General features: G+C 29.5%; 4 protein-coding genes across 6 annotated transcripts; 1 reads left to right on the plus strand and 3 right to left on the minus strand.

Annotated features, from left to right (window-relative positions):
- Window positions 1-1,314: 1,314 nt before the first annotated feature.
- On the minus strand, window positions 1,315-3,593 carry LOC137822851 (putative cyclin-A3-1). Its single transcript, XM_068627859.1, has 9 exons — window positions 3,155-3,593; window positions 2,851-3,077; window positions 2,680-2,755; window positions 2,509-2,585; window positions 2,391-2,424; window positions 2,145-2,294; window positions 1,927-2,061; window positions 1,683-1,840; window positions 1,315-1,556 (listed from the first exon to the last, which is right to left on the minus strand). The coding sequence occupies exons 1-8, from the start codon at window positions 3,422-3,424 to the stop codon at window positions 1,778-1,780; spliced, it is 1,032 nt and encodes a 343-aa protein (XP_068483960.1). The 5' UTR covers window positions 3,425-3,593; the 3' UTR covers window positions 1,315-1,556; window positions 1,683-1,777.
- Window positions 3,594-5,853: 2,260 nt separating this feature from the next.
- Window positions 5,854-8,538, minus strand: LOC137822094 (cyclin-A3-2-like). Its single transcript, XM_068626998.1, has 8 exons — window positions 8,001-8,538; window positions 7,664-7,896; window positions 7,495-7,570; window positions 7,308-7,384; window positions 7,195-7,228; window positions 6,955-7,104; window positions 6,735-6,869; window positions 5,854-6,646 (listed from the first exon to the last, which is right to left on the minus strand). The coding sequence occupies exons 1-8, from the start codon at window positions 8,283-8,285 to the stop codon at window positions 6,581-6,583; spliced, it is 1,056 nt and encodes a 351-aa protein (XP_068483099.1). The 5' UTR covers window positions 8,286-8,538; the 3' UTR covers window positions 5,854-6,580.
- Window positions 8,539-9,321: 783 nt separating this feature from the next.
- Window positions 9,322-12,130, plus strand: LOC137821011 (DNA-directed RNA polymerases II, IV and V subunit 8B-like). Of its 3 annotated transcripts, XM_068625399.1 has the most exons (6): window positions 9,351-9,432; window positions 9,680-9,741; window positions 10,290-10,428; window positions 10,674-10,807; window positions 11,438-11,529; window positions 11,862-12,130. In XM_068625399.1, the coding sequence occupies exons 3-6, from the start codon at window positions 10,356-10,358 to the stop codon at window positions 11,977-11,979; spliced, it is 417 nt and encodes a 138-aa protein (XP_068481500.1). In that variant the 5' UTR covers window positions 9,351-9,432; window positions 9,680-9,741; window positions 10,290-10,355; the 3' UTR covers window positions 11,980-12,130. The 3 variants fall into 3 exon arrangements, with proteins under 3 accessions (XP_068481499.1, XP_068481501.1, XP_068481500.1); XM_068625398.1 differs by lacking the exon at window positions 9,680-9,741 and having other exon boundaries at window positions 9,322-9,432; XM_068625400.1 differs by lacking the exon at window positions 9,680-9,741 and having other exon boundaries at window positions 9,333-9,432; window positions 10,296-10,428.
- Window positions 12,131-13,572: 1,442 nt separating this feature from the next.
- Window positions 13,573-17,202, minus strand: LOC137821927 (agamous-like MADS-box protein AGL104). The gene is made up of 10 exons (XM_068626735.1): window positions 17,003-17,202; window positions 16,605-16,658; window positions 16,281-16,296; window positions 16,111-16,172; window positions 15,959-15,989; window positions 15,808-15,869; window positions 15,576-15,675; window positions 15,380-15,424; window positions 13,960-14,096; window positions 13,573-13,880 (listed from the first exon to the last, which is right to left on the minus strand). The coding sequence occupies exons 1-10, from the start codon at window positions 17,185-17,187 to the stop codon at window positions 13,667-13,669; spliced, it is 906 nt and encodes a 301-aa protein (XP_068482836.1). The 5' UTR covers window positions 17,188-17,202; the 3' UTR covers window positions 13,573-13,666.
- Between the last annotated feature and the right edge of the window lie 5,369 nt (window positions 17,203-22,571).

Below are 22,571 nucleotides of genomic sequence, written 5' to 3' on the forward strand. Positions count from 1 at the left end.
CACTGCTCTAATCTATTAAAAATCCATTTATATAAATCCAATTTTTAATTTCATTCACATTTTATTATATTTTCATATCAGATTTCCATTTTGTTTATACAAATTTTAGAAATTAGAAAATCTAAATTTTTGGATGTAGTCTCTCTAATCATCTACCCAAACTACCTTTCTATACTTTTTCTCATTTAGGATTTCCTCTTTCTCTCTCCTGCCCCTCGCCAGCTCAGCTCTTATTCACTTTTTGAAATTTTATTTGCTCTCTTTCACACACATACATGGAGCAATCAAGTTTTATATATATTTTTTCATAATTTTATTTGCTCCAATATTTTACATATAATAAATTAATATAATATTTTCAAAATTTAATTAAAGTATTATAGGTAAGTGTATTTTAATGTTAAGAATTTATATATTATGTTATTTTTATTTGTTTTGGTATTATTAAATTATAATTCTATTATATTTTCTTAATATTTATATAATATTTAACTCTTTTACATATTATTATATTAATATTATGTTATTTTTTTTAAAAAATATAGATTTTGATTTAAAATACAATTAACTCTTTTTTATATAAAAAAATGAATTTAGATTTAAAATCTAATCCAAATATTTGAATTTAAAATTCAATTCAAATATTTGGATTTGGATTTTCAAATTATTTTTATAAAAACTATGAATTTGAATGATAAATCTGATCCAAATATTTGGATTTAAATTGGATTGTACATAATTCAATCCATGACCACCTTTCCTTTCATTCATCTGATCTCCCAACTTATAAGAAACCTTCCATTATACTGCTACTAAACACATAGATTCATCTTCCTCTTAAAGCAACAAGGTTTAACTTTAATAGATGAACAATTTCAATAGGATTTAATCCAAGATGTACTTAATGTATTTAGGTTATTATGGAGTTAATTGGTCAAAATAATGTACCATACTCATATGCAGAGAAAAAAATCAACTACTTTTGACTGTTTTCCCCCCAAATGATATAATTCAATTAGTGAAATTTGATATAACTAATTTTTTTCCCATTTTAAAAAATATAAAATGAAATTACACTATTTTGAGATTTTTTTTAACACCATTTAGAAAAATCGAACACTGTTTATTCCACTGTAAACTATAAAGATAGTATCCTCGTTATACAGGGGAAACTGATGCTGGAAAAGAATAAAACCAACCCTCAGATATTCATGCTAATTGATACATCATTCATTTATAGGACCTAAATCTGGATACTTCTAACAAAAAATTGATAATAATAAACTAAGAACAAACAATATAATTAAGACACAATTTTCAATCTAAGATTTAAAACAATATATTTATTTCTTTATTCTTATATATTACTTGTCATACTCAGTTCTACTATACATTACACTTAAATTTCTAAGGCTAAACCTAGATCTAATCCCTGATAATAGTTACAACACTAATTTAGTTCTGAATATCTTGGTCTTTGGCAGTACAAGAAGATCATCACATCAATGATTGGGTAATGGACTTCAGTCTCCGACAAAGCATACAATGTAAGATCCCTGCAATTCAAAGCAATGAAATCGTTAGTTATAGGTGAAGACAAAAGCTAAATAGAGCTAAGCATTTCCACCAAAAACCCATAATGTGCAAGAATTAACCAAATTTAAGAGATCCAAAGAATGTACCTATCAAGATAGGTTAATTGCCAAATACCGAGATTCTACATTAATAGCCATAGTGCACTTCAAAACAGGTTTATCAAGGAATTGTCACTCCATCACTAATCTTCAAAGTAATAACTTGGTACATGTGGAGGAGACGGCAGGTTTGCCACATACTTGAACTGTTCAAGTAGAAGATTTTTGTCGCTCAATTTGTCATAAGGAGAACTAAAGTATATTACAACAAAAAGAAATGCAAAAGTTCTACCTTGTGCTGCTTATATTTATCCCTAACAGATCGGGAAGATGCTGCCTTTCTTGAAAAATACAAGTCATGCAAAGTGAGAACACAAACTTTCAACTCAGCTGGTTTGTAACCTGACCATTCACGCAGGGAAGAAGTCTGCAATAGGTTCTCAAGTTCAAGTTCCTTGAAACAACAGTAATACTTTTCCTCTTTTAATGAGAAACAACATAAATACTCACCCAAGGATGCACTTCAGGGGAGATAATAAAACTGGCAAGAAATAAAGATGATGCTGCCACAATTGAAGGCAAGAATCTTATGCAATCATAATCCAACAAACTTAGCTCAGCAAGGTAGAAGCTCAGAAACTCAACCTTCAAATTTGGTGTCTGACAGTTAAAAAATAAAATAAAATTAGAAAACAACACAACAAAAACAAAGTTTTTAAGATAATTAAGATGAATGGAGAGAGCAGATCCCCATACTTTTTTATTCACAGAAGCAACACCCAAACACCTCCTGAAACAATAATCATACCCATTTAGTCCAATTAATTTCATTTCAAAGAAGTTAGATATTCCCATTTCAGTATAAAGTTCATACTTTAGAAAGGTGATTGAAGTAGGATTGCCCATTTCAAAGTTTAGGGACTGGAGTATTTCAGTTTCCATCTTTACAACCTATGTCACCACCAATAACCATGGAAACCAAAGTGAGTGGAAAAACAAACAAATGACATATTGTAATAGCAGGAAAGACAAGAATAACATTTACCTCTTTCTTTTCATAGGTGTTATCAGTGATGCTGCAAAATTTCTCCACACGGGGTGGATTAGCTTCCTCGTACTTCCTGCAAATTTGGGGAAAAGATGTAATTGTGAATCTACATGTCTAGATAATGGAATAAAGAGAAAAATCTTCGCAGAACTAAAACCAGAAGCTTACGAAGCAATGAGCATAGAAGAAACACCCAGTAACTGAAGCCTCGATTTGGTCACAGGACTAACAGATAAAAACCTATCTATATATGACACAGAGAGATGAAGAGTTTCAGAGAGAAGCTTGTACTCAACAGCAACATCTACTAACCAATCCACCAATATTTCTCTCATGTTTGTGGTAACTACCAACTGAACTTTGTCCATGTAGTTAACCATTGGTCTTCTCTTTGTCTGAATATGATAAATGGTGAAAGAATTAAGCACTATATAATTTCAAGAAAGCAACAACCTTGAAATGTCAGAATTACCTCCATTGCACGAAGATACTCATCGATGTGGGAAGCATACTGTTGGTCAATCTGGAGAGAAGAAAGGGTATTATTTAGGGAATATAGTTTCTTGATATTGGAATTTTTCAGACACTGCCGTTTCTGTTTGCTCAGATCTTGAGTTTTGGGGACAATAAGGTTTGGTAAATTGGAGAGTTCACCCAATACAACCCTACGCTTCTTGGGGTGCTGCTTTTCCACCACCACACCACTTTCCTTCTTTCTCTTTGCCGCAGCCCGAGTCTCCATCTTCTTTCTTGCGTGTTGTTAATTTGAAAAAGATTGTCAAAAAACAAAGAAATGGAAGAAAAAATAACTAGAGAGGGATGAGTTAGCATAAGTTTGTATGATGAGTAGAGAAGACAAAGAGCGGTTTTTTGAAATGAAAATGAAAATGAAAATGAAAATTTCAGGATTTGGGTTTGGTTCCAAATTCAGATGTTTTATTTGTTTAGAGTTGAAAGATTTGTTTTCCCATGGCGGGGGAAGGCCCGCCACTTTTCAAACTCCCGGTTAAATTAAAACTAACTTATTTAAATGATTTATTATATATATATATATATATAATAGTATTGTACTGTATGTAATTTTATATTGTATTAATATTTTTAATAATATTAATATTAAATAAGAAAAAAAATCAAAACAGTGTTAACAAATGTTGTTTCATTACTTTAATACAATTTAAACTTTAATGAATGAAATCTTGAAAATTGTAATGGTGTTAACTACTTTTAAATAATTGAGGATTAAAATTTACAAATACTTACTGTGAATTCCACCATTTAAGAATCCTAATTATTTTTTTATTAATTAAACACATTTTAAACAGTAAATAATATATATTATATTTAATAAATTATAAAAATGTATCAAATTGTATGTCCATGTGTGCACGTCAGAAAGAGTTTAGTGTTTATTATAAAATTGTCATGAATGGAAAGTTTTCTTCTTGTTAATTACTTAACAAATATTATTAGAGTAAACTTTGTATACTGTAAACAAAAATAGATCAAAGTATGAATGGATATATTAAGATAGTATAGTGTTAAATCTACTTGTAATAATTAAACAATAAGGTATTTTAAGTATTATTTTTGTTTTGAGTTTTATTGAAAGAATCCAAATTATAGCTGAATAAATGTTTCTTGAGAAACAATAATTATTGTTGAGAACAAAAACTAAAAGTCAACTTTTGCTTTAATAAACACTAACAGTAAATGATCTCTATTAAACATGTATAAATAGTTGGAAAGTACCAATCCATTTAATTCTTATATTGTTGATGTTGAGAAACCAATCAAATAGATTTTTTTTAGTAAAGTTGAAAAGAAACTTTATAACATGATTTGTTACTTTGGAAATTTCTCTAAAAAAATTTACATTGCTTAGAAAGCTATATAAGTTAGTAATTCAAGGACTAAATATGAGCATATATAGACTTTATTTTTGTATTCATTTTATTATTTGTTTTTATTACTTAATTTTTTTTTCCTTTTAAAGTGAATGATAATTTTTTTTTAATTTTGCTATAATAAAATATAAATCTAATTACACAATTTTAATATATTTATAATAACATCATATACTTTCATCATATTTTCCTGTATATTCATTATATGTTTGTAAAAAAGGCATATTGTTCTTATCATATCATAAGAAATTGATGTTACATATATTTTATTTTATTTCTAACAAACTATCATTCACTACCACATCTTTTCCTACTGTAAATCAAAATACATTTATACTAAATTCTTGAATTTTTTTATAAATGTAATTAGACACATCTTTTTACAACATTAGGAATATTATTAGACTAGGAAGTAAAAATATCTGAATTATAATTTAGCTTGTTACTTTTTCTTATAGTTGGTCTAAATAATAAGATAAGAGCAAATATTTAAAGTTATTTAATTATGTATGTCAAAAATATAATTTTAAATCTATTATAGAAAGAATTTTATTTTTTATAAAAATATGTTTCTACAATATTATCTCTTATGCATACTCTTTAAATTTAAAGAAAATTTTGAGGATCATTACTCTGTCAACTTATTTCTTGATAGATTTGAAAGGATATATATATATTCTTGAGAAGTGTTCAATTCTTAAGTATATAATTTTTTATCAAGATTTTAATTTTTTTTTCTTCTCCTTTTTTATCATGATATATATATATATATATATATATATAAATATTATAGACATTAAATTAATTAATTAGAATTTTTTTACACCAATCCCATTTTAATCACCATTTTCTTTTGCACTCTTATTTTATTTAACTATTTTAATCTAATAAACTCAGTTTAAATTATTTCTAGCCATCCTTTAAATCAATTTAGGGTACTCAGTACATAAAATAAAATTACACATACATATAATATAGAAAAAAATATAAATCCTTTTAAAAAATATGTTTAAAACCATGGAAGTTGTTACATTGTTATTTCAAAAAACATATATTGAAAAAGAATTTAACTTAGAAAGAAAAGAAAGCATTTAAAAAATCATTACTATTCAATCGCATAATATCCTTTCTAAATATATATTTAACATAATTCTTGTTTATCATTATTACTATTGTTTTAGTCTAATCATGATTTGTCTTTTATTTATCTTAGTTTGATTCTTTATTTTTAATGGCATAATTTAATCATTTTACATATTTAAAGTGGTTTAAATTTGTCATTCCATCAATCTAAAATTAACTCTATTAATAATCTGTTAAAAAAAATATTACAGTGGAAACATCGAAATCTAGATCTCTTGGTATTCTGCTTGGAACCACCATAAGATGTTGGTGCTTTATTGGTTGAATCACTCTCTCCCTTGAGATTGCTCTTTCATCATGTGGATCAATGATGTGAAAAAAATTCTCAAATACCTTCTTTCACAAAGTGACTTACTTCAAGAGACATTTTCTCATGAAGACAAGCTGATATGTCCATTACCATCTACTTCACAGGAACAAAAGTTCTCTGGAATGAACTATATAATTTTCATCTTATACCAAAATTATAACAATAATATATACATGCAACTGTGTCCAGTATTATCCAGATCATGAATGTATATGTCTTTTTCTTCAAGGCCTCATTGATAACAATATAGGTAAAAAGTCTCACATATTGTTATATCTGTAAAGAGAATTTGCCATGATAGTTCAACAGGAAAGGTGACTGAACATTGGTAGCTAACCTTGTCCAAGTGTCCTTGCGATCCAAAGACACAAATCTTGCCAATGGATTTTGTAAGAAAGATCCATCAAAATAACGGCCAAACAAAACGCACTGTTGATAGATGTAATGTCCAGCAAGATTTAAAAGACAACAGCTTCCATCAGATTAGAACACTTCACAATTGTGACATCTTTTCCAATTGAAGATAATCCCCAGAGCATCACTGAGTTTCAAAGTAATGACTTGGCACATGTGGAGGAGAAGGCAAGTTTGCTGCAAACTTAAACTGTTCCAGTAGAAGATTTCAAGTCACTCAATTTGTAAAAATCAGAATTGAAATATATTATAACAAAATAAATGAAAAAGATAAGTACCTTGTGCTGCTTGTATTTCTCCCTAATAGCTTTGAAGGATGCTGCCTTTCTTGACAAATACAAGTCATGCAAGATGATGACACATTCTTTCAGTTCAAATGCTTCATAACCAGAGCATTCACACAAGGAAGAAGTCTGCAATAGGTTCTCAACATTGAGTGCCTTGAAACCAACTACTAATTTATTGTACAAGAAAAATTGTATAACATAAAACATTTACCCAAGGATGAACTTCAGGAGAGATAATAAATCTGGCAAGAAATACAGCAGATGCTGCCACAATAGAAGGCAAAATTCTCAAGCAATCATAGTCCATCAAACTAAGCTCAGCAAGATAGCAGCTCAGAAATTCAAACAGTAAATTTGGAGCCTGAAACAATAAATCATGACAATAATTAGCAAAAGACACAATAAAGCTTTCAAGAAAATGGAAAACAATAGATAGATCTGTTTAACTTACCTTTTGGTTATCAGAGGCAACATCAGCAAACCTCCTGAAACAATAACAACACTCAATTTCATTTCAACAAAAGCTAAATATTCATACTAACATTTAGAGTATAAATCTCGTACCTTAGAAAGGTATTTACAGTAGGATTTCCCATCTCAAACTTCAGAGACTTAAGTATGTCAGCTTCCATCTTTACAACCTATATATTACCATCAATCATGTAAGTCAAAGTGCAGGGCAAAGAACATAAAAATAAAATATCATAACAAGATTTTGTGCTAAGAATAAGAGATAAAAGAGGGTATTTACCTCTTTCTTATTGTATGTGTTATCAGTGATACTGCAGAAAGCTTTAACACGGGGTGGGTCAACTTCCTCGTACTTACTGAGCATAAAAAATGAATGCAATTGTTATGTCTAAACACCTTAAATTGAACATTTGTTGCAAAATTAATTAAAAGAGGTAATGAAATCTTACGCAGCAATGAGCATGGACGAAATACCCAGTAACTGAAGTCTTGACTTACTAACAGGATTAACAGATAAAAACCTGTCTATGTATGAAACAGAGAGATGAAGGGTGTCGGATTGAAGCTTGTACTCTTCAGCTACCTCTACTAGCCAATCCACCAATATTGTCCTCATGATTACAGTAACTTCTCTCTGAACTTTCTCGATGTAATCAACCATCGGTCTCCTCTTCCTCTGCATCTGAAAATCAGATATTTAAAATTTGAGACAGACCCCAACAAGACCAAGTTGCCCGCTTCGAAAAAAAATTAAAACTTTGTTGACAAAGAAAGAATGAGAATTACCTCCATTGCATGCAGATACTCATAGATGTCGGAAACATAAGGTTGGACAATCTGGGAGGAAAGGGGAGTGGAATTCGCAGGAGAGGGTTTCTTCAAATTTGGATTCTTCCGACATTGCAGTTTTTCTTTGCGTTGATTTTGAGTTTCGGGGACAATAGCATTTGGATAATTTGAAAGTTCACCCAAAACAACACGCTGCCTTTTGGGGTGTGGCTTTTCGACCACGACCACAGGGGCAACAGCCGCGGTTGCCTTTCTCTTTGCTGCGGCGGCGCGGGTCTCCATCTTGTTCCTTGAGTGTTGTTAGTTTGGAAGAAGGAGAAAGAAGAGATCAAAGGAAGAAGATGGATTGGGGGTGGTGGGCAAGGAAGAAAGATCGGCATAATGTTTATGTATATATAATGGGTAGAGAATTGAAAGAGCGGGTTTTCAAATGAAAATGAAAATAATTTGGTGTGTCTGAAAATTTTGAGGATTTAGCTTTCGTTCTAAGTTCAAACATTTAGTTTTAGTTTGGCGAATGTTTTAGATTGAAAGTGAAAAAAAATTGAGAGTGAAAAAGTTTCTTATGGCGCGCAACCCGGCCAGGCGGGCTTCTTTTCCGCCAAGTCGTGTAAATAAAAAGCTCAGTTTTTTTTATCGGCGCCTAACCTAAATTATTTAATTTTTTCATTTAATAATAAATTTTGTTTTAATTATTAATTTTAAAAATCCTTTTCAATGTCCATAATTTATAAGCTTTTCTTGGTCCCTTGATTAAATATGCACACAATTGTTCAGGTAACAATTTATTTTTATTATCAAATATTTTATGCATATATTTTCTATCTAAACATTCATGTGAGTATATATCGGTAAAAGATTATGGATATAATTTTTTAAATTATAAAGATTAAAAGTAAGAGTTAATTATCTTTTTATTTCTTCTACATTTATTTAAAAAATAAAATCAAACTTTATAAAACAATCCACGTCAACTCCAATAAATAAGAAAGTGAGGGAGCAAAAAATTAAAAAAAAAAACATATTATCACACTTTTTAAAAATAAGTGACTTAATTGAATATTTTATTAATAAAAAGATTAAATTAAATTAAATAAATAAATAAACTAGAAAGTAATTAAACCTAAAATCAAATATAAATTTAAAGATAAAACACATTTTAAGTGAACAATATAAAAAGAATAGAATAAAATATATATTGCCTATATATATATATATAAAGAATAGAATAAAATAAATAACTGAAAAGGGTAAATATACTTTAAATTTAAAGATACAAAATATTTTGAAGTTAATAATTACATATTTTAGCAAAAGGAGCTTAGATGAAAATCTCTGTATCTTGCTTCACTGGAACACTCTTTCTTCACAACAGCGGACGCAGATCATTGAACTGCCTATAGCGTCTCTTCTAAGAAGCCTATTCTTGGTGGGTCTCACACAAATCACTCTTTGTTCTATCTTTTGATTTTATCTTGTATAGATTTTCTTTTGAACCACAGAGGCTGAATAGAATTTTATAATCAACCTGTATAAAATGAGTTATGGCTTGTGAAATTTCTATTATGAATACAATTTTTCTATTATGCTATGACATTACAATTATGACTCTTTTTTTTCATTTGTTTTAAAATTACATTTATATTGCTTTTATGCATATGTACAAGTTTTTTTAGTAGGAGAAGGTAGGATCATAAGATCATGCAAGTCAGGAGTTTTTGCCACTTCTTGATCCTAGGTAAGAATCCATTGATGCCCTTATGCATGAGTCAGCCCTTACCCTAAGATGATAAATTTACTATGTTTTTGTAAATATGTGCATCAAAACAAGTAAGAACATTAATCCTAATCTGAATTCCAAAAGAACAATTCAAGAACCTCATTCCTAAATTTTTTTCAATTTCAGAAGTTGTGGATCTAAATAACAACTGTTGTTTCAGTGCATTATATGTTGTTTGTTAAGAGATCAAAGATAGGAGAAAGCTGGAAAGTAATGGTACACTATAATGCACTGTCTTCAGAACTGTAATTAGGAATTAATTATGATACTGGTGTGGAAGTTGGAAGATTAAATTATCAATTTGTAATTATTGAAATGTTTTACTATTTTCCTTAGATGAATCATGCCATCACATATGAAATGTTGTGTCTTAGATGTCAAGAGTTTGGATATCACAGTAGTGCTACTGTGGTTTCTTTAATGTCCATACATTTAGAATTTCAGTTAGGCATAAATAGTATAGTGTTCTTCCTTTAAATTCTTAGTGCTAATCTGAACATGCTCAGTGTCAGGCTGCTGTTCTGCTCTGGAGTTCGAATAACTGAAACTAATTGGGATTGAAGGAGGAGAAGATGGGTGAACTTCTTTTTGATGATATTTTCATGATTGAGAATCTAGACCCAGATGGTAAAAAGTATGACAAGGGTAAGCGCACCTCTCATTTCTTTGTATCATTTTTATTTAAATTTTTTTAAAAATCAAACTGCTTTATAGTATGGTTGCCTTGTGTATGCAAAGCTATCTTATAGAGTTGATAATGTGATATTGGCTGAAGTAGCGCTGTATGATTTTTAACTTGAAAGTTGCCTCAACATGAATAATTGATTATTAGAAACTATGGCTCTATTCTGTTTATTAATAGGGCCAGTTTCCTGGGTATTTTCTTGCAGTTTCTCGGATTGTGGCACGGAGTGAGAAGAGTGACATGTACATGCTTCTAGATGTAAATACTGAGATTTATCCTATAAAGGAAAAAGAAAGATTTTTGATGGCTTTGTCTCCTTCACTTGTTTTGAATACTAAGGTAAACTAATTCATTTACAGTTCCCTGCTTTACTGTGGTTTTAGACAATATGAACATAGTTCTCTTTACTCAACAATTTATTTAAACCTTTTACATAGTTCAACTGTAATATAGGTTTTGTTGTGTGCCTGATATTTTGTGAAAATTGGCTCATTGTCACTCGGTCACATTATGGGGAGGTGCTTTCTGATGGTGCTAACTAAACAACATGAACTGGTTCATGTAGATTCAAAATGAAAAGGCACAGAGTCAAATGGAATTAATGTGTTACATACATTGAAAATATAAGTCATTTTGTAGTTGATTGTGGAGAAAGGTCCACAAAATGACTGTTGAAAGTCTCTCAGAATGTTACCCTAAGATTATCTTCTTGCAAATGCATTTATTTTGAAACTGGAACAAGCAGTTCTAGTGCCTGTATGGGATCAAACAAATTATAGATGGTTAAGGATTTCTTAGTGTCACAATAAATAAAGAGAAGTTTAGGAGGGTGTTTCAAGCTGAACCTATCATATTACGTTACTTACTATATTACTTATGTCAAAGGTATCTGTTAAATTAAATTCAATGATTTCTATTTGTCACAAAAGTAGTGAATGTTGGCTTCACATTGAATTGATCTTTCTCCAGGATGGCTCTGTGTCAATTCAAGACAAGTTTGAATACATCATGCATGGAAGGCTGTATAACATTGAGGAATGTTCAAAACCTCAGTTTGAAGTGTACGTACATTTTTTCCATATTGGTGTTTTACTCCATTTTGTTCTCGTTAGCAGTATCATCTAGGAATCTTTGATGTTTAATCAAATCGTCCTTTACATGCAAATTGAGTTAGCAGAGAAATAGTTTAGCGGCATATTTGTAAGCGTTATGTTTCTCTACTTATTTCATGGAGTTTGATTAGAATATAATTTACATTTTGCTTAATGGAGTCATCTTTCTAATCACAGTATGATGGTGCACATTTTTTCTTTCATAGTTCTACCTTCTGAGTTTATGCTTTTATTCTTGAGATTGGTCAATTCTCCAACCGAGTTCTTTTTTCTTGCACCAGGGAGGTATACGCATCATTTGGTGGGCTTCAGTTGATGCTGAGAGGACATCCTTCTCATTGTGTTAAGTTTGCAGTTGATCAGAAGTTGTTCTTACTAATGAGGAAGATTGAAAGTTGAATCTGATGGTGGTGGTGGCCTAAAAAAGAAAGACTCTAACATTATGTTTAAGCAATTATTTATGATATTGGATAAGTAATTTGCATGAACTATTTAGAATTCTTTGAAGAATGAACCATGTTTTAATGTTTATTGAAGTTGTTTTTTGGCATATTAAATGTGTTTGAGATAATTGCTAAATTAAATTATTCTTATAATCGATTATAATCAGAATAAGTTTTTATTTCTGTATATGGTTGCTGTTGGTGGCTGCGCTTGTTTGCTATGTAGGTAAGTGTAAAAATATGAATTTCGAAACAAAACACACTGTTAATGGTTGCTGCAATTGGTGTAATGGCGATTTCAGGTAATATTATTTGGAAAAGACATTTTGGAATTGAAATAAATGATAAATTTCTATGTTATGATAATATATTCTAGATATAACAAAGAATGCGTTGAAGTTGGTTGCACAGATTTTGTAGGTTAGATCATGTGACTCTGATTCTCTCACTTTCTTTAAAGACAACAAAATTTTCCCAAATTTTTCATTGCTTAATCTGTAAAAGTATTTTATATTTTTTAATTTAGGACCTTATTTTGAATTGACTAATTCGGATAAATATACGAATCAAATTTATTTTTGCCTATGAAAGAACCCAATATACCTTTCTGGATTATCCCCTTTATGATATGTTTTTGAATATTCCCATTCAATACATGATGTAACATTTATAATGTGTTAATATATATTTATCATTTTAAGAGAGTAATTCCTAATTCATCTTTTATATATAGGATTTGAAATCCTTTATGAAAAATATGTTTTCTGAAAAGATTTTTTTTAGAAAAAATAAAATTCTAGAATTTTTCTAAAAGTAATTAGATTATTTAAAATTAAAAAAAAAACAAATTTCAAAACAAAGTAATAATTTCAAAATCTTCGTGTTTTTAAATTCATAAAAAAAATGTATTTTTTTTTTCAATCTTATATAGGTTGGAATGTTGTCGATTTGAGCATCAAGATATTATTTAAATAATTATTTTTTAATTTATGTTGATATTAGTAGGAATTATTATTTAATTTAAATTATTATGATTATTTTTGTTGTTATTAATATTATGAATTATTATTATCTCTCATTTGATATTAGCCAAATATTAGGGAGATTTTTTTTTTTATAGATATAAACTAGATTTTTTTCAGTTAATGTTGTCGTGATTACTTTGTTATCGATGTCAGCAATATTGTTATTTTATTATTGACACCACTATTAATTTTTGTCAGTGTTATTTTGAAAAAAATTCAACTCACATCAACGGATAACTTGGCAAAAGATTTCTAACTAAAGATATTAACTTAAATAATTAACATCAATTAAATAATTAAAATTTAATAAATATAAATTATTTTATTTCAATAAAACATTTTAAGCGATATATGTTCAAATTTAAGATAAAATTCTCTATCCCATCTCAATATTAAAGTTTTTCCTATAGCTATTTGGCCAAATTAAAATAAAGTCCATTACAAAAATATTTTATCTAGAACAATGAGAACTAGGGTTTGCATTGCTTAAGCTAACTTAAATTACAAGAATGTAAAGAGTGAGTATATATAAAGCAAGGGTCTAAACAATCCTTAAGAGAAACTAAATAACAAAACACATAGAAAGCCAATAAAAGGCAATGAAAACTAGAAGATTATCTAACACCAGTAAGTACCCAAAGGATGAAGATGCTCCCAAGATGACGAATTCATAAGAGTAGTTTGTTCAAACTGAGGACACAGTATTGTATTATTAATGCCAACGTCTAAACTATTCCTTGGATTCATTTCATCATTCTGATGCATGTTTGCAGAATACACAAGTCTCGAAGTTGGTGTTAACACACCAGCAATGCTATGTGGTTGTTGATCTCTGAGTTCAAAGAAAAGGGATAAACATTAATTTGACGAAAATTTAGTGTGAGAAATGGATTAATGACAATAAAAATTACCTGGTAGGAGCAGGGTCATAAACATTCTCAAAGTTCAGAGTTCGAGCATGTGGATTTCCATGTGGAAACCAGTCTACTGGGTTCTTTGAGGCGCTGGTGACAAAATTATTTACATCTACACTTTTTGCACCATGTACCTAATCATCATAATATAATTAGATTATTACTTGCTAATAAAAAATCATAGTTACAATTTGTAACCAATAAACGGCTGAAATCAAAATATGTTGTATACCTAGTTCCAAATTTTTAAAAAATGGTCACAATTGTTGAAAGCTGTAACCCTGTGACAGACTGTCTAGTAACTAATTTATTATTATCCAACATATAGTAAATGAAGCTTAAACTTAATTAGGGTTTTGTGTAAATTACCAAATTCTCTAACTAATTAATTAAAGTGAATTTACATATCCAACGTAGAATGAAAATACATCAAACAAACTTCTTATTGGTTAAACTATTTAAGAATACATCGGAATGATGGTATGTTAAAAGGCAAAGCCTCAAGAAGAGTGTGGCAACGAATGCAACACTGTGGGTGGAATACGTGCATAACAAAACTTGAGCCAGAGCTTTTTGCTGCATAACTACGGATAGCTACATATTTGTGAAGTCCTGGAACTTATAGTATGCTTTTATATCCGTTTCTAAACCAGTTATTGCAGCTGCAATTGTGGTGGCGCATAAAGGTCAGCTGGGAATGTTTTAGTCACCTTTTCAGGTCCTACGTTGGCGCATAAAGGGTGATGGGCAGGGGGAAGATGGTTGGTTTTCTCTGTATGCTGGTGCATGAGTTTTGTTCTATGTAAAGCTATAAAGAAGGGTGCTGCAGGTGCAAGGCTGGTTATCATGTAGATTTATGCAGCTGATGCAAATTTATTGCTGGAAAGTTTGCTACTGGTTCAGTTTTTTGGCAAATTTGTGTCTCTAGTTTGTATGCTCCTATAGGTGTTATGCAGGCTCAATGAGACAGTAGAAGCCATACAACCTGCTCCTTAATTTTGTCCCCTTCCTTTGAGACTCTTCGGCATTCAGATGTAAATATAGGATCAAGGAACCCTCAAGGGGAAGTACAAGGCATGCATGGAAGCACCTAAAAATATGTGCACTTACAAATCAAGAGTTTTTGGAGTAGGATTCCACGCAGTTCAGAATGCTTTGGTGGTTTTTATGGGAATCATTTGTATGCAAGGCTTTTCTCAACTTCAAGCTTTTTTTGGTGGTCTTGGTTGTTTTTATGGTAGTTGAGTAGTTTTATCTCTTAACAATTACATGTTTATGGTAATTGGTTTTGATTTTTGTACATGCGTTGGACACTCCTAAGTGTATCATTTTAATTAATTTATTTTTGTTGATAAAAAAAAACTGGAATGGTGGTTATTAATTATTGAAATGTGAGCTTAATGATATGTTTACGTACCTGTGGGGAATGAGAGGCTTCGGAATTATTCTCCTCCAAAACACACTGCAAGACGAACAATAATTTGTCTTTTAATTTGAAGACATTTCAAAAGATTAACTCATTATTTAATTAGTATGATGTACTTAAAAAAATAGCAGTACTAAATATATTTGTGGCTGCAAGTAATTGACTGTGCTTAAGCAAATAGACTAACCTTTCGTAATTGCACTTGTTTGAGAGTTTGACGAAGGACATATTCACGATATTCAGCCTCTCTCAGCGTTGTGATCTCGGAAGGATCACCTTCAAATATCCTAAAAAACAGTGAAACAATGGTCAGCATGCTACATTAATTCCCTCGTCAACATACCAGAATTTGGTTTTGGTTTTGGTTTAGGTTTAATTGTTGATAAATTGTAAGCAATGACAAAGTCAAAGGAATCTACCTTAGTCGTTCTTCCATCTCTTTCAATTGAGACTTGCAAGTAAAAATTTCTCTTCGAACCTCCTGAAGGTCGCATATCAGTCAAGCACATATATAGCACCTTTGAAGTTGGAAAAAAGATTATATTTAATGCTAATTTGTTGACCAAATACCTCAATTTGGGAAACTGATGAAGTCATTGGGCTGCATTGCAACACGATAAAATTGTAAGTAATCAAATGCAGATTGTATTCAAATTTATTGTAAAAGTTTAATAACAAACAAAATAAACAGTAGCTATATAGAATAGAAATAAAAAAAATACCTAGGGACTTGACCTGTTTTATCAGCTTCATCTTTCAACTTACCAAGCAACTTCTGAACGTGCTACAACACAATGGCAAATTGTATTTTCAGAATAATATTCCAAAAACTTCTAAAATCGATGTCATGTTCAAAACTTTATGTGATGCAAGACTAATTAAATTCATTTACCTCTTGGTTATGCATCCTTTGGAGTTTCACGACAGCGTACAAGAGCACATTCACGATACATCAAAGGTTGCAACATTAATTAAATCAAGTATATTAATTAAGCATAATAAGTTATACATACATCATGTCAAAAACAAGTTAAACATGATTAAGAGTAAGTTTAGTAACAAACTAAAAATATAAAAATAAAAGTATTTTTTAACAGAGAAGCTATTTTTGTCAAAACTCTAAAAAATTCTTACAATTTTCTGTATCCGGATAGATTCTAAAATATTTAAGAAACATCAACACAAATTATCTCGAAGTTTGATGAGAGGTTCTTACCTTCCGTGTTCACCACTCTGAAGGTTAACATATCGTTCTAGAATTTCTTCAATGCTTTAAAATATATATTTAAAAAGAAAAACAAGTCATTAGATTTTCAAATGAAGATCAAAGTTTTAAAATAGAATAGATAAAATCAAGGAACGAATTATTTTCTATATCAACTTATTATATTCAACTCCACCAAATGAAGAAGAAATTTTTAACATATAAAAAATTGTAATATATACGCATAGTTAAATTAAAATATATTATAAATTTCATTTTACAAAGACACCTTATTATCCCGTAATTGATCTTGTAAATTTAACTCATTTTAAATTTACGATTGTCCAATAATTTATGAATTAGTTTTGACCTTGAAAAAAAAAACTAGGGTTAGATAGAAATGAGCAAACCTTTTGTTGCCAGAAAAGAAACTGGGTCTTCCAGATGGGGAAAACATGATGAGAGCCACATCAACACCACAAAGAACAGAAAGTTCGTAAGCTTTCTTGATGAGTCCATTCCTCCTCTTGGAGAAAGTGACTTGCCTGTTTGTGGTGTTCTCAATCTTCTTGATCTGAAGCTTCACTCTCCCCATGTTTCACCCTTCTCACACCACCTTAGAAAGCCTATAAATATACAGGAAAAAGGAAATAATCAACCCCTCATAAAAATGAATGAAAGAGGATTGAATAACCGAGCCACACGTTAACCCATGTGGAATACATCTGGAGACAAAAGCGGTGAAAAGAGAAGAAAACAAGAGAAAAAGAGGAAGAAATGATGGAGATGAATTTTGTCTGTGTCTGGCCATTTATAAAAGGTGACGCCACAGAGCTAAGATAGTGGCAGTGTGTGTATATACGCAGATAACTTGAAGACCTTGTTAAGCACCTAATTAACATGTTTATTTTCTCACCTTAGTGCAGCAACATGTATAAAACACCACTTTTAACTATTTTATCCCATAATGTTATTGTCACTAATGATATTTACGTTCGTTTCACTTCCTCTTTTTGTACTAAATATAGGAGAAGAGTGAAGTTTGTCCCAGATAACATACACATGTCACTAGTGCAGATAGTAAAATTACAAACTCATGCAGAGAAGCAAATATGAACCAGTTTTGTTTTTTTTGTTACTAGTTATTATGAGTTATAGGTGCCAGAAGTGAGGGTGGCTAAGAGGATAGAGAGATCAAGCTTGCGGTGGTTTAAAGCGTGATAAAAGATGGAGGACTGTTGCGCGTAAGCAATGGAAAAAAGTACAAAAAATGAGTGACTGAAGAAGCTAGCCATTGCCACCTCTTCAATTCTCTCCCTCTTCTTTCAATCTCACTGACTCGGATTCTATTCTCACATTTTCCCACGACTTTCATTACCCTTCTATTATTTATTACAAATAAATTAGTTTAACAACCGGAAATTTGATGTGCAGGATACAATTGTCTATCCGAAGAAAATAATAATATTTTAATTGATGTGTGGAGTCCATAGCCTGTGTTGGAAAATGGAAAAAATTTGGTGGTTCTGATTTTAGGTTTAGTGCAAATTTAGTTATTCGCTTAAACTTTTTTTTATGTAAATTTTACAACTGTTATAAAAAGTTCATATTAACTTACTTTTAATCATCATAAAAATTTTATTTTTTATATTAAAATTATATCCACCATAAAAAAATTACTTTATATGTTTGTAACATATAATATTTTAACCGTTAATACAATATTTTATTTTATATAATGATTAAAAACAAATTAATTATAAAAAATAATATTTTTTTAATTTGGTGTTAGAAATGTCACATCGACCACTTCATAACATTTGGCTTAACCCATAATCTCAAAAACAACTTAAACCTGAAAGGAACACGTGACCGATGATTTTGTTTGTGTTCCCTTCAAGAATTACATATTAACAATTAACAAACAATTGTTATATTTATTATTTAATGCATGAAGAAGAAGCATGTAGATCTTGTTGATATTTCTTTATCATCTCACTTTTATTTTAATTCTCTTTTATATATTTTCTTATTTTTTATTTTTGCTTTTAGTTAAGATTGTTTATTTATTGATATATATTTGAGTAATAAAATTAAGTTTTTTAATATCATATAACGAGAATTTGTTTCATTATTATTAGTGCAAAAATAGGAATTAATGACAAGATACTATGACAGTTGTGTTATAGAAAGTAATATAATGACAGTTTTGTAATAATAGGAATTAATGACAACAGTTTTGTAATAATTAATATACTTATTATATAAGTTCTTCCAGATTTCAAACTCTCTTTCTCCGACTACAAACCCTAATGCAAACCTAATTGTGCGAGAAGCGCACGAAGAAAGAAATCTCGTCCCCCACCATTGAAATCAGTGGATCTGAACCTCATCACCGACGAAGCACCTCAAGAACGAGAATCGGAAGAATGGCGATCTAAAGCGCTACATCATCTTCTAGCTCCCCGAGCCATGTTTCCACAACCTCCTTGTCTCCACACGCCTCAACAAGATCTACCTCCATGGCATTGTTGCTGGAGCTCTCGGTGGACTTCCACTGGAAGATCAAGAACGTCTTTCGTTGCTAGTGTTGTGCGGAATGACTATAGTGACTATATTTTTATGTATAATGATTTGATCTGGTGTTGAACGGATGAATGCATCCGTTTGTTTTTCTTGTTGCTTGTGGTGATTTAGTATTGTTCCATAAAAATCTACAACTGTCGCATTTTTACTATTTTTTCTTACTCTAATTCAAGCTATTTGTTCAATCATCTCAAGTATTTTGAGGACAAAAAACTACAATACATTATTTAAGCTTTATGCTATATTAATTGACGGGGAAAAATTATTAGATAAAAACATTATTTTATTCCACCATCCAGTACATGTGCATTGTGACATGGGCATAAACTAAATCTTTTTACTGCAGTTCATTATTATATTATTGTGTAAAGAATCTGAACCAGAGAAAATCTTGCAACAAACTGATATGTATGCTTATAATGCCAAATTATGCTTCCTACACCAGCTGGTAATGAAACGCTTTGGATTTCGATTATCACTGGACAAAATCGAGATTCTCATTTTGATCAGGAGGTATTTCTTTCTTCTTGAAAGTAATGCTTGTTTCTTTTGAATATAAGATTCAGTTAGTCTCACCCACCTACAATTTAATATCTTGTTATTAATTCAAATTTTATTAACCTTAAATTTTGATTATTAATTCAGATTTTATTATCTTAAATTATTTATCTTTAATATTACATTTTACTGTTAGTTAATATTTTTTTATAATTTTCAGTATTTATAATTTTATTATTTATATTATTGAAGAAAGTAAAAATAAAAAATGTAGGTATCAATTCAACCGTAATATTGTGCTATTACATTCCATCATTCATTTAATATTTTCTATTTTAAATTCATTTGATCTTTAAAAAATATATTGGTATACAATGCTTTATAAATATATCATATAAAGTCCTTTGATTTATAATTTTTTTTAGAATTATGATTTATTTATTATATTAATCTTATTTTTAGTAACTCTCTACTTACATTTATTGTATATTTTCTACTGTACCAGAAGATGAAGAGTTGTGCCGTAATTCAGCTGTTATTGTGTCCCTGTCAGGAACCAAGATTCAGGGATATTCACGTAAGATCTTTTAAGAAGACTTTATTCCTTTCTTTGAAGTCAAGGATATGGAATAATTAACTGAATTGCCCGTTTTCATAGACAAGAACTCTAAATTTAGGGATATAAAATACATTAGGAATTCAAGTTGAAATTTTCATGCTCCTGCAGAAAGAAGTAAAATAAGATTATTTTGATTTTTTTTAAGTTAAAACTGATATTTTGTTGTTGATAGTTGATTGGTGTGGAATTTTTATTTTAAAAACATTATTATATAAAAAGGTATGATTGCTTTTGATGCGAAGTTAAAGTTGGTGAAGAATCATCATTTGAATTTTTTTTATGAAATGATAAAAATTCCTTTAAAAAAGAGTTATGGATAAAAATACTTTTAGACTTTTTTTTAAAAAACGTTTTTGTATTTTGGATTTTAAAGATTTCAAAAGATCTCGAGGGAGGAAGAATTTGGCAAGCAAACAGCATAAAAGAACCAAATTGGCTTGAACTTAGACACCATTCTGGTTTTGCGAAGAACAACGTCAATGGCCACTTTGTTAGAAAGTCTCCATTATCTGTATTCTACACTCTCTCTGTTACCTTCATATTCCTAAACTATCCTCCTCCATTGACATCCACCTCCGATCCTCCTCCTCCTCTTTTTTGATGGCACCAGCAGGTTCCAAACTCACTTTCTTTTCATTGTTTTGCTTCAATTTTGCGATGCCCAAGTCCTTACTTTTTTTAACATTTGTTTAGGTTGAACATCAATTATGATTTCCCCCATGCAGAGCGTGTATAGATAGCTAGGAGCTACAAGGTTCTTTCTTGTTCTGTCCTCTTTCTTGAATAATCTTTTCATATATTTAATTATCATGCTGGCGACTGAAACTAAAGGGGCTACAAAACAAGATCGATTTGATCCCTATAAACCTTCAAGACAGGCCAGCTTGGTATAAGGTGAAAGTGAGAAGTAGGCACTCACACATTAATTCTCTTTTTTTCCTTCATGGCCTTTCATCTTTTGTCGGTTGGAGTAGATTAACGAACTTTAAGTTGAAATTACTTTTATGGTTTGTTTGGATTAGAGAGTGAATTTGAGATGATTTGAAGGAAAAGTATGAAGAAAATTGTGTTGTTTGGATTAAGGTGAATATAGGAGAAAGTATACACTACAAGAAAATCATCAAATAGAAATTAGTTTTTAGAGACTAAAATAATTAATTGCAATAGTAACTAAATTAGAGACCATTTTAGAAATTAAAACAAAAATTGGTATTTATTGCAACTAATTATTTTGGTATCTAAAAAGGTTTCTATTTCATGATTTTCTTGTAGTGATAGGAAAAGTTTATGAAAGTTTGTGAATGATGTGATAGATGTAATTAAAATTGAATTTTTTTAATTGATAAAAATATAATTTTACAAAATTAACCTTATATTTAAAAAATATTAAAAAATTAATTTAATTTATTTATCTATAAATTATAATTATTTTAATTAAAATATTATTTTTAGTGATTGAAATATTATTTTGAATAATATATTAGAACTATTTGATAAAAATATTTAAATGATATAAGTTTTAATAAAAAAAATCTATAAATATTTATAATTATAAATATTTGATAAAAAATATTTCTATATTAAATAATATTATTATTTTTATCTTTATTTTTTATAATTAATATAATTATTATATAATTTATATATTATAAAAAAATATTTATTATTATTATTAATTATATTATAATAATTATTGATTATTATAATTATTCTAACATAAACTTATTTAACATTTAGTATTTTTATTTTTTTAAATATTATTATATTAAATTTAATTATATAATTTTATTAAAAATAAATAACAATTTAAATTTAAAATGAAAAGGTTAACAATTTATAAATAATTTAATATATATACATATATATCTTTCTTCGCATATTTGAGAAGAAAGTTTTCTACACAAAAATAATCTTGATTTACGTGTTATTCTAAATATATTCTCTTGATTTGTGTGTTTCACCTAACCACAGTAAATCTTTGTTATTCTTTGTCTTTCTCTCTATTGAACCAAACGGACCCTTAGGATCCTGCCAAGAAAGAGTTCCGTGAACAATTGACATCCCATGTTGATGGACAACGCTCTTGGTAAATTTGATTATGGGCCATTCTTGCTTGGTCAATTCAGGCTGGTAAGTTGAGGGTGTGAAAAAGTGAGAGTGTGAGAAGAAAGTGTGAAAAAAAGTGGGTGTGTTTGGATTAGGATATCTTATAGTGGATGTGTGAAGAAAATTTATTGAGATACGTGAGTGATGTGATGGTTGTAAAAATATTTTAA

Source organism: Phaseolus vulgaris, chromosome 9, assembly GCF_000499845.2.
Source record: "Phaseolus vulgaris cultivar G19833 chromosome 9, P. vulgaris v2.0, whole genome shotgun sequence".
NCBI lineage: Eukaryota > Viridiplantae > Streptophyta > Magnoliopsida > Fabales > Fabaceae > Phaseolus > Phaseolus vulgaris.